Source organism: Meleagris gallopavo, chromosome 20 (assembly GCF_905368555.1).
Source record: "Meleagris gallopavo chromosome 20, MGAL_WU_HG_1.1, whole genome shotgun sequence".
Classification (NCBI taxonomy): Eukaryota; Metazoa; Chordata; class Aves; order Galliformes; family Phasianidae; genus Meleagris; species Meleagris gallopavo.
In genome coordinates, this window is record NC_139423.1 from 10,575,799 (window position 1) to 10,593,567 (window position 17,769).

Genomic DNA, 17,769 nt, shown 5'->3' on the forward strand with positions numbered 1-17,769 from the left:
AAGAACACAGTCACCGAGCACTCTTCTAGGATTGTGAGACTTTACAACAAAAAGGCTATTCAGGACATAGTTGGTGACAATGATAATGCAGGTATCAACTGGTTGCTGTGAAGATGATATTTGAAAACTGTTTGGCAATTGTATAGTACAGAAATCAGTACCCAGAGACAGAATTCAAATATTGAATTGATTTTGAAAAAAATTCTGCAAGCTTCACATGCATTCTTCTTAATAGAAGAGCTTCAGTTTAAAACCAGCTTTTCAAACCACTCTGAACCTGCACAAATTTGAGGTGTTTTAGTCAAGGATTTCAAGTGTCACAACACTCCAAGGTTATGTGTACAATGACAACTGTTTCAGACTGTATCACTACACTGCTAGTGTTAAAACACATGCACTTTTTGATTCATGCATGCAGTCAGAACTGCTGAAGACAATGCATGAGTAAGGCTGATGGCTGTTTTCTCCAGACGTCCCTAGAGATATGGGGTCGATGTAGGAGGTGGGAACAGCTGGTTGGGATGCAGCAGGGTGTGATGGTTCTTGTCCCCAGCTTATCCACCAACATGTTGGGCACGTGGCTCCAGTGCCCAGCTCAACCTGGTGCAGGGAACCTGCTTTGGCAAGGGGGTTGGACTCGATGATCTCTGGAGGTCCCTTCCAACCCCTACGATTCTGTGATTCTGTGAATACTCAAAGGCCATGGACTGCATGTGAGGTGTGAGGTGACATTAAGGTAGGTACACCATAGTGCCCACCCACTCTACGTGCCCAAATACAAGATTTGGAAGTTGAATGCTACACATGCTTTAGTTCAGCTTCTCAAACACAGGGAACAACCTAAACCAGCTTAGGTTCACACTACTGTTACTATGGACCAGTACTCCACATAAGCTCATTCTCTCGCTCACACGGTACCATTTCAGTACAAAAGCACCAGTCCCAACATAGGAATGTGCTGGGAAAAGAACTGCCACAAATAGGGCAGGATTGTCTCTAAACCTGGATTCATGACTTATGAAAAAGGATGCCTTGCAAAACAGACAGATTTCTCCACTTCTATTTGTCTGACAAGTGATGGCATTCAACTCAAGTTACTTTTTCAACTATTTTATTCTACATAAAGTGCAACTCCAAAGAGGTCTATGAGGATTTTCCAGATGAACAGCATATTGGTATTTTTACTTTAGTCTGAAACAAAAACACTGAAAACTGGCAGGGAGTACATTCCCCACTTGGCATCAAGAGCTTCTACACCTCAGTTTAAAGTGCAGACACAGTCTTGGCTACAAAGCTAACATGAAACAATCAATGAGTCCTGCCTTTGCTGTCTCCTTTTCAACCTGAGATACTGTCATCATTTCAAATCCTGCAAATCACAGTTCAGGGGTGACTGGAAGAAAGTTTTTCCCAAATTAATCCACCAGAAAAAAGCAAACTACCACCAGGTGGCAACACTAAGCTAACAAGACAGGCAGAGCTACAGTTAAAACCTGAAGTTTCATGAAGGAAAGCAGTTTCTGCAATGGAGCTCCCATACGTATCTTGTATTCCAGCTCAGATTACTGTACCCAGCAGAAGTATGAACACCTCTCTAAAATGAGTAGCTTTAATTCAATTTTGTTGGCATCAATCAAGGCTACTGTACAGGATGACAAAATCTTGGTACAGCCCAAAGATGAGCCAAAGATACAGCAAACAAGGAACTGTGCATGAATAATCAATATAAGATTCTAAAGAAACTCCTGTTCATTTCTGGAAGGAAAGAAGAAGGTTATAGAGAGTTAAGGACAAAAAAATCAGCTGCTGAGGACGGAATTCCTTCCCTCCTGTGTTACCTTACATCCCATACTCTTCCAAGTTTCTAATACCTCTATTTATAGCAGCTTATACAGAGCTGTGAGATAATTAGACAAGGCTCACTTGCTAACTATCAGGAATTGCTGCTGATTAAGACCCAGCACTTCTAGAAAAGTTATACAAGGATGAGAACTGTTCCTCCCTACTTCACTGTTACTAGACTGAAATTCCCTGTTAATGGAATGTATTTGAGAGAGATGGAAAAAAATTTGTTTTCATAGCTCCATGTCCCAGTGCTGGGTAACACAAATATCCCCAAAGCATGTGTCAAGCAGTCATGAAAAATATTTGGAAGTGTGCTACCCAAAGACAGACGAAAGAGTAATGACTCATACTATGGAAGAGGAACAAAGAAAGATGGAAGGGAACGTGTACATGCTGGGCAGTTCATAGTTGAAATGAGGAGGAATGGGACCCACAAATTAACAAATAGTGCCTGAAAACACCTAAGTCAGACAGCAACACACCACCAAGTCAACCATGTAGGCTCATTACAGAACAGAGTGTATTTGTACTTCCTCTTTAATAAGGACAATACATCACTGGAAGAATAGGTATGCTATCTGGATTATTGCTGCTCCCCAGTACTTATGATCACTTATCCAGGAGTCAAAATGAGCATCGAATGATTTCCACACAACTGTTTCTAGGCACTACTTACTTGACCGAGAGAGAGAAGTCCCCAGGAGCACTCTCACTCTCCCTGATAAGAAAGGCACCATCGTGTCTCTGTTTGCCTAGCATCTCTTCAGCCTTTGCCCGGGGAATCTTTCCAAAAAACCACCTGTGGAATAAGCAAGGAAAAGAAAACAACAGAGAAAGTTAAGAAGTTGAACTGTCTTATGGAAGAGCCCAACGACGGTAAACACACTGAGGTGAAATGATTCCTAGCAGAAATGACTGAACTGCACCTATTTCATTGTTAATTTGCTACAGGCTACCAAACTATGTAGCTTTTCACATTTTGTCCTAGCAATGAAGCTACCATGACTTGATGAGCACATGCTCACAACAGCCCTATTTCATCTAATTTAGGGAAGCAGAAATGTGCTAAGAGTGAAATCCTTAATTTAAAGGAAAAAAAAAAAAAAAGACAGACTGCTCAAAATATAGTGTGTTATTATCAGTTTTGCACCATACTCTACCTATATATGATGTTCAACACATGCAATGTCATAAAAACCTAACATCCACAGCTGCTTCACAGCAAAGTCTTACTTTGTGAGACTAAGACCCTTCTGGGAGCTAGCTACAGTCTAGGACAAAGTTAAACTGTCTGTTTAACTTTGGTCTTCGTTGGCATCTTAGTAACCAGACCCCATAACCTAAGGACAAACATTAAATGCCTAGCTCAGGCAAGAAACTCAACTCCTAACATTTCCTCTGTTACTAAAGGATAATGTCTCATGTCTACACACAAACATGCACAATTTTAATTGCCTGAACTGTATGATCCCATCAATTTAGATATGACAAAGCCCATGCATTCGTGGCTAGTCAGTACTTTACTTCTCTATAGAATCACAGAATCACCAAGGTTGAAAGAAACCTACAAGATCACCCAAGTCCAACCACCCACTTATCACCAATAGTTCTCACTAAATGTCCCTCAACACAAAATCCAAACATTCCTTGAACACCTCCAAGGTCAGTGACTCCACCACCTCCCTGGGCAGCCCATTCCAGCACCTAGCTGCTTTTCCAGAAAAGCAGTATTTCCTATCATCTGGCCTAAATCTCCCCTGGCACTACTTGAGGCCATTCTCTCTAATCCTATCACTAGTTACATGAGGGAAGAGTACGATACAAAAGCATTTGTTTCACTATTATTGCTCAAAAATAACTACCGGGGAGAAATTACACACACTCCTTTATTTCTTAGGCCTCCTAAGGAGAAGCCATTCATGCCTTAGTCATTGCAGATGACACCAAGTTGGCAGGAAGCGTTCAAATGCCTAGGGATAAGAAGGTCCTACAGAGTGATCCTGACAGACTGGATAACTGGACTGAGGCCAATGAGACAAAGTTCAACAAGATCACGCACCGAATCATACACACTGGCCAGAATTAGGCAATGCTTCAGACTCAGGGCAGAGCAGCTGGAAGACCATGCAGAGGAAACAACAGGTCTGGGGGTATATTGGTCAACATCTGTCTGAATAAGAGCAAGCAGGGTGCCCAGGCGGCCAAGAAGGCCAATGGCATCCTTGCTTGTATCAGAAGTAGCACAGCCAGCAGTAGCAGGGAAGTCATCATCATGGTGTGGCTGCACTTTGAGTACTGAGCTCAGTTTTGGGCCTACAACTACATTAAAGATATTGAGGATCTGGAGCACATCCAGAGAATGGCAACAAAGCTGGTGAGGGGTGTGGAGTGCAGGCCTTATGAGGAACAGCTGAGAGAGCTGGGACTGTTTAGTTTGGAGAACAGGATCAGAGGTGAGGTTACTGCTCTCTACAGCTACTTAAAGGGAAGTTGTGGTGAGGGGGGAGTGGGATCTCTTCTTTCATGTAACCATCAATACGACAAGAGGCAACAACCTCAAGTTGCACCAGGGGAGGGAGAGTCAGGTTTGACATTAGGAAATACTTCTCCAGGAGAGTGGTCAGGTGCTGGAATGGGCTGCCCAGGGATGTGGTAGCGTCAGTTCCGTCACATTGAAACCTTTAAAAAAGAATTTCAGTATCTGCAAAACACAAGGGAAAGACTGGGAGTTCACCCTCAGGTTTCTTCAGAAACATCGCTGTAGAAACAAGACTGAGAACAAGCGAGGAAAGTTCCCTCAAGGTCTCTGTTTCATTATAAGATGACTGCTGAGGTGGGTGTGTAATTGAGCTCTAAAAAAGATGCTGAAAAAATTTGTTTTAGTAGCCTTTTTTTCTTCTCCTTCTGTCAGGACAATCTAACTGCTTTCACATAAACAGTCACATGAAACAGCTGCAGCATGGAAGTCAAATCAGAACTTGACAGCTGCACGTAAGTCAAAGCCACAGGCTGACCACCTCTACAGCACCGAGTGAACTTGCATCAGGCAACTAAATCATTAGTGCCCACTAACAGCCCCTGGTCGCAGGATTCTTATCCCAATTTACATTTGCGTTTCCAGACTAACCCAAGCTTAAAGGAAACAAAGGCTGAGCAGTAGGTCACATGGCGTGGGAAAAACAGAACCACCTACAGAACCAAGAAGCATAACTTTCAGTTCTGAGTAATGGATCACACAGGAGGGAGGCACTGACCAGTCTTTAACCACACACATGACTGAAGTCAGAGAGTAGTACTTAGCAACAGCTCCACTTAAAAGGTTTGCTTCTTACAGGGTAGGTTTTGGTACAGCAAAAAAATGGTCTCTGTTTCAGTGACAGTTTTGAAGCTTCTTTCTTAAGAGAAGTTAAAGCTTTTATGAAACCACAGTCTCCCTCTCAAAGTAACAACAATCTCTAAAGCTAGAAAAGGAGTCCACTATTCAATAAGGCTCTTCTTGGTACCTGAGATTGTGGCTGAGCCAGCAGAGGAACATTACCTGTCTTACTGCACTGTACTGCCTCCAAAATCACCCAAGAGAAATCATTATGTGAAGGTCTTTCAGAGTTCCAATGTAGTATTTTGTTTCCCAGGATTTTGGCACAGTTGTCAGGACAAGAAAGCACTGAATTTCACCTTTGCCAAATGTTGCATAAAGCAAACTTTATCTTATGATTTTAGATATCCTGCCACAGTTTGGTTATAGCGTTTTAATTCTGTTCTCAAATAACTATCAATTATTCACATACTACTTGTAAATGAAAGCCTCAGCTTAAAAAAATCCCAAAACCTCACTCATCTCTGTAAAATGGAAATAAAATCTGGAAGAGCTCAACAGAACTTCTATTAATCCTCTTGAAGCCTCAAAAACACACACTAGTTTTCCCTTCAATTCTGCTGAATTGTTATCAAGTATAAGTGTATAATTTGATTAATGAAAGGAATATACTCAAAATAACAATATAAAATTTGCTGCCTACTGCTTCTAACACTTCTTAGCTGAAGTAGGAAGGTTAAGAGATCTTCCACAACTCATAAAACTTTACTGCAGTTTTATGACTTCATTGCAATGTCAGTCACACAGAAACAGAAGACCTGATTTTTAAACATAAAAAAGATTTAAGAAAGAAAACTCCACAGGTCAAAGGAAGTCATTTTGAAGAATTACTGCCCAATTACAAACAGACATATAGCAGCAGAAATGTTCCACACACATTGATCTTTGCTACAGAATGGTTCAAAAAATAAAACATAGCACGTCCAAGAGAATTAGGCCAAGGAAACTGACAGTCCCAGAGCTTTCCTTCTAAATGGCCAAACTTGATAACCCTTTCTAACTCACCTCCAACTAGCTTTGTAATGTGGCTCGTCCAGTTAGCACTGCAAAACCAAATGCAGCCATTACTTCCGATGCTGCACTGCAAGAGGGAAATCTGTCAACTGGTACAATGCAAAGTTCATACCACATCCAGACTCCTTTCAATCAGCAGCTCAACAATTCTTTCGGCTTCACTTAACGCAACCATTTTAGCTTGGCTCCTTTCTTCCGCGTAAGTTACGATTTTTGCAAAGTAAGATTTCAGCAATATCTTTAGAAGCAGCTGATTAAGAATACAGACTTGGACACACCAAAAGCACCACAAACCTGATCCAGGCCATTTCATAAACAGAAGTTCTTGCCCTGCACCCTTATCAACAAAAAGGTAGTCCTATCCCCTGAATGGCACAGCTGTGCCTTCACAGGAAGCCTCCATGCCCAGTTTCCTGTAGCTGTCCACTGAGTATCAATACCTATATATACTTACACATTCGCTTTGTTAATTAATGAGATTTGGATTAACCCTATGAAATCCAGGTGACCCAGCAGGTGACCATGACATGCAACATTTCCCTTTCAGTCTTACCTGCTAGCAGTCAAAAAGAAAATTGGAAGATTTACAAAATACAAACAAGAATGAACACTGTTTAAGGCTAGAGATGGAGCTGGAGGATTTAAGTCTCAGATCCTTGGACAGGACTAACATTTAAAGGCATTTCCAGTTACTTTCTTTCTAAATTCTCCAAAAGTACTCACACCTCCTTCCCACAATACTGATACCAGACTAAGAAAAGGAACATTCTCTTTCTTACACGTGGCTGAAATTTGTTTTTGTATTCCCTGCTGGACTACTCAGAGAGCTCTGCATTATGGCTCAGTAAACATGATACTATGTAAACTTTTGCATAATTTCCCCAGGTTGTTAATGCACTAATGAAGAGCTCCGGCATTGCTGACATATGGAGCTAAATGATCCAAATGCCATCAGCAGTTTAAATGTCTTCAGAAAAGGTAATTATGCTTAAAATCCACCAAACTCACAGGAACTATCACCAGATCTCTACTTACGGATGTGGCTTCATTTCTATATAGTTCTTGGGAATGAAGCCATCTTTTCCATTGAGTTCTGCCTTGTACCAATTCTGATCACATTCTTCATTCAAAACCTGAAGGGAACAAAAAATAAGCTTACCATATTTCAAGTTACAGCAAAACAGATGAAGATTTCTACTTGTGTTTCAAAGATTACTCATGTAAGATGAGCCCTTAAAAACATGCTGTAGGACATCCTGCTCCACTGCATTTTATCAGCCTTCAGAACAACAAGGTGGATCAGTAATTTAAAATAGTCCAAACTCCATGCTTCAGTACACAAGTCAGTATTTCAAATCATACTTTACTTTTCATTACTTTTCTGCCAAATGGTACAGTGCAACATACAAGGCAGGCACGCAAATAAAAATAGCCTCTGAAATAAAGGAGCATTAGACTCTAAGAAAAAACACGCCGCAGTTGAAATTACCTCTCTCCAAAAGGATTTTATTTGTGTTTGGAAACAAACACGCAGATCCTGTTCACTTCCCTACACCCTTTCAAAATTGAACGCCACAACAACTTTTTTCTCCCAGCATTTTCATTCCTCAGCATTTGATGTCATCTTTTTCCTTTCTAACATGAACCAACAAAAAACTAGATCTGAGTTTAAAAAAATACTTCTAGTCTGAAGTCAAAAAAGCATCACATGATTAGTATTGCCTGAACATGAGGAGATGAGGAAATGTAGAGAAAGCCAACATGAATGAAGCTCCAGAGATCAGAGTACACACATAGATACAGTGAAGATATGCTTGTGAAGGTGTTTCTGGTGCAATTGTTAATTTTTTTTTTTCTTTTCCTTTTACTCGGGAGGATAACACAAGGGAAAAAGGAAAAGTAGACAAAATTTGCCTTAAAATGCTTATAGCTGATGTAAGTGTTTCAGAAAATTAAACTCCGTATCAATTTCTACTGCTTTTTTTTAAAGAAACCTGAACAAGCACGTGACACGAATACACTAACCTGCTTCAATACCGACTGCCTGATCTACAAAAACCTACAAACTAATCAGCTACTGAAATGAAACTCAGTGAAACAAAAAGAGTACAGAACTTGAAACACCACAGTGAATTACAGTAGATAATAGTTATTCATCTGACTTTCTTAACTCTCAGCCATGCAGGATGCCCCAAGTGGCAGCAACTGCATAAGATAACGAGCACAGCTGTGTCACATCCAGACAGCTTCAGATGAGCAAAGATACACATCTTTATGATCCAGTTCAGAATTTGAAAAAGAGACTTCCGTTTTGTTTTTTTTTTTTTTTTTTTTTTTTTTTAACTTAAACCATCTTTTGTGCAGTTACTATTTCAAGTTTCCATTTATTTATAAGCATTACAGCTCAGTCATTTAGAAAGGATAATTTGACCACAGGTCACGAGGAGTTCAAGGATGGCTATGTTACAGGCTCTGAGATAAAGCCTTGCACGTGGAGAACTAACACATATCAGCTGATGTCTGCTAACTTGCCTATCAGCAAGAAATTACCGTGCACCTCAACTGCAAGACACCATTCTGTGCAGAAACCAGTGCAATTCTAGAATACAAAGTGCATGTAGATGACAGCAGCAGGGAACTCTGCGATACTAAGCAGGGAACATGGAACTGTAAAACAGATACGTAAAAAAAAAGTGAATTGTATAGAGGCTGAGGAAACAGAGGTCGAAGCCCTGATCCTCAGCTCAATCATACAAACAGGGCTGCATCAGAAGAGCAGAGGCCAGAAGGACAAGGAAGGTGATTGTCCCCCTTACTCTGCCCCTGTGAGGCCCCACTGGAGTACTGCATCCAGATCTGGGACCTCCAACACAGGAAAGATGTGGACCTTTTAAAAAGGGTCCACAGGAGAGCCATGAGTATGATCAGAGGGCTGGAGCACCTCTCCTGTGAAGACAGGCTGAGGGAGCTGTGCTTGTTCAGTCTGGAGAAGAGAAGGGTGCAGAAAGACATCTTTATGGCCTTCCAATATCTAACGGGAGACTATAAACAGGAGTGATATCAACTTTTTACATGCGTAGTGATAGGACAAGCAGAAATGGTTTTCAACTAAAGGCAGGGAGATGTAGAGGGGAAAGTTTTTCACTGAGAAGGTGCTGAGGTGCTGGAACAGGTTGCCCAGAGATATTGTGGGTGCCCCATCCGTGGAGGTGCTCAAGGCCAGGCTGGATGGGGCCTAGGCAACCTGATCTAGAGCTTGATCCAGCAGCTGGCAACCCTGCCTGTGGCAGGGGGTTTGGAACTGGATGATCCCTGAGGTCCTTTCCAACCCAAGCCATTCTATGATACAAAGATTTTGGCACATAGCTTGTATGATGCGAAGTTTGGCATTATATATCCTAGGAGCCACCACTGTAGTCACTGTACAAAATAACACAAATACAACACATTTTGATGTTCTTTCTAATAGGCCAAATCTTATGCAATGTTTATCAAAGACAGCACAGAGCAAACATTACAAGATTGCGTATCACAAACCCATTCCATTACCATTATTACAGTGCAGTAAAGGGATATGGCAGTCTGCTCTTTAAAAATCCCTTTAGTTTCATATGCAGGATATTACCACATATCTGTGCTTTTAGCAGCAGGTATCAAAGATATCAGAAATTCTAAAGAATTTGAATTTTATCTGGCTCTTAAGATACACTAATAGATTTGGAGCAGCCAAATCACATCAGGCTTGTGGCTCAGTGCCTGCTCTCAAACCAAATGCCTCTGCAGTGCTCCCTCCCTCACTGGCATGTTACATGTTTTGTAACAAAAACAAAAAAACAGCAGGATGAAAGGCACAGTAAGACAAACTGCCTACACATATCCCCACACCACCTTTTCAGGAGGCTTTCACTATGGTGACAAACTCTCTACAGCTCCCCTCCACAGTAGCTTGCTTTGCTGCAAGGACTTCTTGCTGCTTCGCTTAAGACTGACATATCTTCATAACTGGCTGTCCATTCCTTAGTGATTTTAGCCATACAGAACTTACTATCTTTTTAAAAAGCTCTAAAGCCTCTCTTAGAGAAGTCACCTCAAGAACACGTATCTACAAAAATCATTTGCTCTGACAGCATTTAAAAATAAGCATCCCTTGAACTGCTCCCAACACTAAGTTGAGCAGAAGCAACTCGCACTGCAGTACCTTAAAGTCGTGACAACCGCGCAGTCAGAAGGCAGAAATTGTGATGACTGCTACCAAGTTTTTACTATTGCTATGACAGCTACAAAAGAGTCAAAATTTCAGCTTCCAGAGTTGCACCACTACCACCCGCTACGGAAATGCAACTAAGTATTAAGACAAGAGCACATAAATCTTTGCACAGGGGCATCCAGCCTAGATGTGTGCATCTAAAACTGCTCTCATTTTTCTTTTATTCTTAAGCCCACGGAAATGACAGAACAGATCTTAAGTAATTAAGCCACTTTGTTGCAAAATATTTTAAGCATCCAGTCAGGTCATCTGTTCCAAAACATCAGCTGGCTTCCACATTTCCAGATAATTATCAGGATTGCAATTTCTTATTTGGATAGTTAAAAACCAGATCTACACCTCTAAGAAAAATATCCTTCAACTATCATAAGATTTTTCTAGATTTCCCAAAGCTGTAAAATGTAGATTAAGCACTGTATATATCACTGAGTTTTGCTTCAAGAATTCCCCCACATACAACTGAATGCAGATAAATTAAGCAACAAAATTAAGCAAAGATTACTCCAAATCAAGATAACCTTCACAGCCTGTAAAAATGAACCCAAAAAGGCACAAACTCCTATTTTTATTTATTAACTGCTACAAATTGATGCCCTTCGTGAAGCCAAAACATAAAGCAGATCCCTGCAGCCAGTTCCTATGCCTGCTGTAGATCCAGTCAAGCCTGTAGCAGTGACTCTTCCTTTCCCTCTGCGCCAAAGAAGAGGAAGGAGGAAGGATATTTTTACCCATTACATTTGAACACGTACTGCCATGTGATGTCCTCAGTCTGTACTCAGCCCTGTTTTACAGTAACAGCGGTTCAACTGCTGCCTGCCAATTTCCTAGTTTGATAACAGAACTCTTATCGACAAGAACGCGTCTGTTCCCATGGAAATGGAGAAGTGGCACCACAGAAGAGCCGTACGACGAGGTGATTGTGAAGCTTCAGTCAAAATTGCTCACACAAAGAACTCGCAGCTTTTTTTGATCCCATACTCAGCAAATATTTCTGTGCATAGCTTTTTCATCTTGATGAACCATTGCACACTAGCCTTGACACTCTCAAAGCCAAGCAATCTTCAGGAACACACATTCTAAATCAGAACACAACAAGCAGACCTGTCATTCTCAGCTCTTGGGCTGACTCCCATTTGCAAACATGAAACTAAACATAAGCCCTCAGACGTATTTACAGGCTTGCAAAGTTAGCCAAATTCACCAGAATGCTTGGGTTTTGGGGCAACAAAATCCAAGAAACCTGTTCAGGAAGAGCTCTGCCTTTTGGCTGAACTCCCATCCCTTTCCCTTGAACCGTGAGGTTTGAGGAATCTTGTGCTAAAACTGAAACAGAAAGCAACTACAGCTGCTATCATACAACACTGTTAGCTACTAAAATACTCAAGGCTTCTCCTTACATAAGTTTTATCATAATCTCATAATGAGAATATCTACATTTTTCAGATTAAAATCTGAAGCACCACCCTTTGACATGACCGCTTTAGAAGCTGAACACTTGCTCTCTGGCAGGTAGAACCAGCTGTGAAAATACTTAATACCCAGAACAAGTGTTACCAGACATTTTTAAACAGCAGTTAGCTATCAAGTGTTATCATACAATAACTAAATCAGGTGTGTAGATCGCAATATAATGGAATCATTTGTTTGTGGATATAGGTTTTTATTCTCACCTTCACTCAAATTCCCTTGTCATCACTACAGGAACATTTCTCCTACCTTTATCTTTTTAAAGACACAAAAAGAGTATAAAATTCAAATTCCAAAAATTTAATTTCACCATGCAAAAGACCAGATAGAGATACACAAGTACAGTGGTCAAAGCAATTGAGTAATACTGGCTGGCAAGTACAGTACAGAGAAAAGTATATTGTAACAAAGCAAAATCCAAAGACAGGAACATCGCTAGAAATTTGCATTTGAGCTTTCACTTCAAAACCATCTTGATTTTTTGTGCACAAGAATACCTGAGGCACTTAAGTTAGCTGAGGCACAAACAGGTTTAGCTACAAGGACAGAAGTCAGCACAGACAAACCTACCCTGCCTCTCAGGCCTTACAAGTCTTACACTACTACTACCCTTCTGGCAGAATCCTTCCATCCTTCCACCAGTTGTGAAGATTCCTTAGGACAACCTAGACAGCAATTCTTTTTCTCAACAGCCCAACCTTTTAGGATTACATGGCATGGTAAACAAAGAAAAAACAGTATTTTAAGGTATACTGAGGTGGCTTCCAAAATACCTGATGAAGGTCCCAGAAAAAGTCTGCAATGCCCAGGGAGCTTCGCCACAGTTACCTTCAACGATGCCTCCTTCAGCATAGAAAATTTCTGGTAGCATTATATATATATATATATATATATATATAAAAAACTTCACAATCACCTCGTCGTACGGCTCTTCTGTGATGCCACTTCTCCATTTCCATGGGAACAGATGCGTTTTATATATATATATAAAAAACTACAAATTCACCAACTCTGCCTACACTCTTTGCAAAGGCTGATCACCGAGTTCTCCCCTCGCATTAGTCTCTCTCACTACTGCCACCTGTATAAAGGTTAAGCTACAAATATCACAAAATTGTGTATTTTCAGGAGGAAGGTTGAAAGATGTAAAACTTCTTTTATACAGCTAGCAATTTAATTGGGCTTCAGTTAGCCAGGAGACCCCCAGATGTCTCAGTGAAAGCATGGGCTCTCAGACATGAGATTCACATTGTGTTCAGTAACTTTTATGGTGCTTAACTGAATGCTATCTCTTACAAAGTGGATCACCTAAGAATTATTGCTTAACTGTCAACATTTGGACACTGCAGTGAAAGCAGTCCCATTTCAGAACTTAATAAAAATAGAATGCACAAATAAAGAAAGGTCATTACCACAGCCTAAGCTCCACAGCTTGGCTTGTGCATGCATAGAGCAGAATCCTACAGGATTCACAAGAACAAATTCTTAAAAAGAAGGGCAGTGTTGTTTTTCCCTAGCAGTAGTTTACAGCAACAAAAGACTAGGACCAGCAGTCTTTTATAACTAGCTGTAGTGCTCAGGATGTTATTAGTGAAACAGAAGATAACACATCCCATTTTAATGCACTTTTAATTTGGAGGCATTGAAGATCACAGTATTTTGTCAGTTCTCTTTTGTGTCATATGGATTAGCTTACTCAGGTATAGTGGGGATGGTCATTTGCTTGCAAACGAGTGTTCTTTCTTATTGAGTTTTGTTTAAAAAGTAAACAGATTTGCACTGCTAGATTCAGCTTTAGCAGCAAGAGGAATCACCAGTGAAGCACACAGTGAAGAACAGGCAATGTTCTGAGGCCTAGAGAGCTCTCGTCATCCTCCACTCTTTTTAGTGAAGAAAACTGACCTGAATTCTGAGTAAGATCCTGCTATGTTGCACAAGTTCAAAATCCACACTCTCCAAATAACCCAAATGCACATAAGGCCATTTGTACATAAAGAACAGAATATACCTTGCCTTAAGCATCTAAATAAAACTACAATTTTGAGAAAACCGGTTTTATGTAGTGGTCAGACTAAGGTCTCCTGGTTGCTATTCTTGAATCTGCTGCTAACATGAATGCTATAAATTCCAGGCCCTCTGAAAAGAGGTTGTTTCTAGCTATCCCTTCAAGCTTAGCAGAGTGGATAAAACACCTATTTTAGCTCACTTATTTTGCTTCCCTTTTGTTTCCAGGCCTGAAGAAGCAGTAACATGTATTCCATAACTGGTGTCTGAAGCTGCGTAGGAAAGCTTCCTTCACAAGTTTCAGACAGACCTTTTGTAGTCTTCCTAATTTTCAGTCTACCTGAAAATATCTGCACTAGTGTTCTCAGCAAAATGTATTATCCCAGTGCAGAAGAGACCTTTTATCAAGGAGTAGAAGGTCAACGATTCAAAAATCAAGGCTGACCCTCCAGTAATGATAGGAAAAAAATGAGCTGTATATACTGAAAAGCCAGGGAATGCTATGCTCCCATTCAGTAGTCTCTCCTTCATTTAAAGTATATGACTACACACCTTCCAGCATTAATTTTTGTATAACTGAAATGAGATGAGGAGATACTTATTTGTTATATACAGGTAGAATTTCATCCTTTATAAACTTAAGAGTTTGTTTATTCATCATTTTAGCTACTCTGTACAGACAAAAAACCCAAAATCTTTGAGAACTTGATTTTGGGATGATGTATTTAATCTCAACTACCTTTTCACTAAATTTTCTGCAACTGTCGAAGGGTTAAAATCAGGACCTCAAATCTAGAGACCAAACACAATGAGATCAGAATAATAAGATCACCATAAGCTGCCTCACACAAATAGCTCAGATCAACCCTAATCTCTTCACAATGAGACAGATGGAAAAAGCGTGAAATCAGATAGCAGGAGGCCAATTTCCTAGAATAGGCAACTTTTCAAGGTTCACCACAGCATAAGTCAATATTTTGCAAGATTTGTACCTATTTAACAACTTTAACACAGCATACTGGAAGGCAGAAACAAGCACCTCCAAATCCACACTACGTAATATAAAAAAGTCAAAGTAATTTTAAATCAAGGATTCCAAGACTGCACATGACAAGAGACTGCTTACTGATTTATATTGTAAGGCGGATAAACACTGTTAGGGTAACGATTTGCATCTGCAAGTAGTTGGACAAAGCAGTTACAGGGAAGGGATGATTTTAATGTATTAATAAATACGATTTATTAATTAATAAATGTAATTTAAATGTATTAATAGATCCAGCATGCAGTGATGCCTCAACTCTTCTCTTTTTAGGATATGAACACACACAGGGAAGCACGAAATAGCCTCAAACGTACAAAAAGCTGAGTTATAGCAGCCACTATCCAGCTACCTCTGGAACATGGCCAAGAATTGGCAATAGGGAAACCTGTGTGGGCTAAGTGTGTAATACTTTAGCTCTATCCTGGGTCAGGAATATGCCTTGAAATTAAACAACATTTAAGGAAAAGCAAGAAAGAAATCACCCAAGGAATTACATTCAGACTGGTGGTTATGAGAAAGATGGGAAAACTCTTTTCAAGCAGCTAGCAGGTACCAACTTTCCTCCTAGGAAAAGAGAGCTCTACTGTGTAGATCAGCAAAAGCCCTAGGCTCTCTAAATCAAAGCCTGCCACGTAACACCTTTGAGGTTTGATGTGAAATTGAGCAGAAGGGTAAGCTATAAAAGCTCCTGTGAAAAACTAAAAAAGCACCACAAGATTCCATCTCTTACCAAGCAGGTTCATCTTCCAGTTTAGACTGATTACTCTCATAACTCCCATAAGACATAAGTATTTTGCATGTATCTGCTTTTACCAAATAATTTTACAGTATTCCTCAACTCAGACCACAAGAAGCCTGTTCAAACTCCTGCAGCCCTCGCAATTCTATAAAACAAATACAACCACAATTAATAACTTGGTATTCACGCAAAGCTCCTTCTATTACCCAAACTCCACCTGCACTTTTGCATGACTTGCTGCCTCAACCTCTCATCTGTGCATTTTATATGTTAAGTTAAACACTGCTTTGTGGGGAAGATAAGATGATCTGAAAAAGTCACTTAAAAGCCCCTTCCATTTGGGGATGTTCCCCGACTCGAGAGACCCAACTCACATCAGTTCCACCAGGCTGCTCAGACAACCTTGCAGACATAAAAAGGTCAGTATGGCTGTTAATAGAGAATTACAGCCTTCCGGCAGGGCTGGCTTTTTTTTGCTTTCTATCAGAATCTTAATCCAACCACAGTTATAAACAACCCTTGCTTAAGATGAGACACCTTCAGATATTGACTATAAATTCAATTATAGATTAACATTGACTGAAAAAACAAAGAAAATAAATTAATGAAGGCTACAGCTCTCCCTATCAAGACAATTTCAGTGCATACGGTTATATTTTGGCTTAGCAGGACATAAGAACTCAGTTTTCCAACGTATAAAAAACATATTTGGGGCACCTAGAAGATAACTAATTTACCAATAAGAAGCCACAATTATATCCATCAGAAAAGAGATCTATCAGCTGCAGAGTGACAACTTTCATCTAGCAGATCTTTGATTTTTATAGCAGAATCTGATTTTACTGAGTTATGTTTAGCAACATCTCTAGCTGGAGAGGAAATGCACAGGTACTTGGTCTGGCTGATCTCCAGAGTCACAACATGTAAGAGAACTTTTCCTGTTATCCAGTCCCTGCAAAGCTGCTCAGACTTCCTCTTTAAGGGGACACGCACATGCCAGAGGAAGACATTTGCAAACAGTTTCAGAGCACAGCACTGAATATCATCTGACTCATTCCTGTCATATTTGCATAATGTAAGCACACAGATCTTGCAAACCTTCACAAAAGCATAACAATGCACCAAAAAGCACAACATATCAAACTAAGCAAGATGAAGGGAGCTTACATCAGCTCTAGAGCATTATACTCACTTGAAACAGCTCTAGAGCATTATACTCACTTGAAACAGCTCTAGAGCATTATACTCACTTGAAACATTTCACAGAGCATATCCAACCTCATAAAACTATCAAATGAGGAGAAACGAGGTGTAGTTTTATTGTACAACATTATATAAGCGTCAGTGATACTGACACCTGCACACAACACTGAATGGAGGAGCAAAAGAGGAGAATAAATACACCAGTAATGGAGAAGTATTTTTAGAGGGCTGCTTTTAAAAGCCAAGAAATGTATACTGAGCACCTATCTTCCAATGAAGTCACAGCTCTCCTCTGTTTCTGGTCTGCTTTACGCACTATGGCATAGCACTATGAATCTGAAGTTTAAGGCCAGCTCAAACAGCCCCTTGTCACTGACACTTCCAAGCCACTTCAACCACCTAAGATTGTTCTGATAGACCAAAGAGTTTTCATTCAGCTTTGGTTATTTCCACCTTATCAGATTTTCCTAGGGTAACAAGATAACAATTTCAAATGACATGCACTAAAAAACTCACTATCCAAAACCACTAGGTACACTCTAAATTCAAACTCCTGAACATGGAGGGAACCAATAACTTTTAAAAAACAGTCAACAAAGCAAAGATGTTTCACCAAAAAAAACTGGAATTCGTTGATTTTGCAACTAAACTTTTGCGAAAATAAATTTGATCACAATTCTACACCTTAAGTTGTTTTCAGAAGTGTTTATACTAATTTTGGAAGCCAATAACAAACAGTTCCAACTGGTTACGCTCAGTTGCTTCTGTAAATCTACAGAGTGCCTGAACGAACTCGTTTGAGATATAAG

The 17,769-nt window shown here is 40.1% G+C and overlaps 1 protein-coding gene across 2 annotated transcripts in view; it reads right to left on the bottom strand.

The window, feature by feature from the left end:
* The window catches only part of GRB2 (growth factor receptor bound protein 2), a 36,961-nt gene that overhangs the window by 4,308 nt on the left and 14,884 nt on the right, over positions 1–17,769 (bottom strand). For both annotated transcript variants that reach the window (XM_085239937.1, XM_085239938.1), the window contains exons 3-4: positions 7,271–7,368; positions 2,522–2,644 (exon numbers count right to left, since the gene is read on the bottom strand). In XM_085239937.1, coding sequence (XP_085096063.1) covers positions 2,522–2,644; positions 7,271–7,368 — 221 coding nt within the window. The remainder of the gene's footprint in view (positions 1–2,521; positions 2,645–7,270; positions 7,369–17,769) is intronic.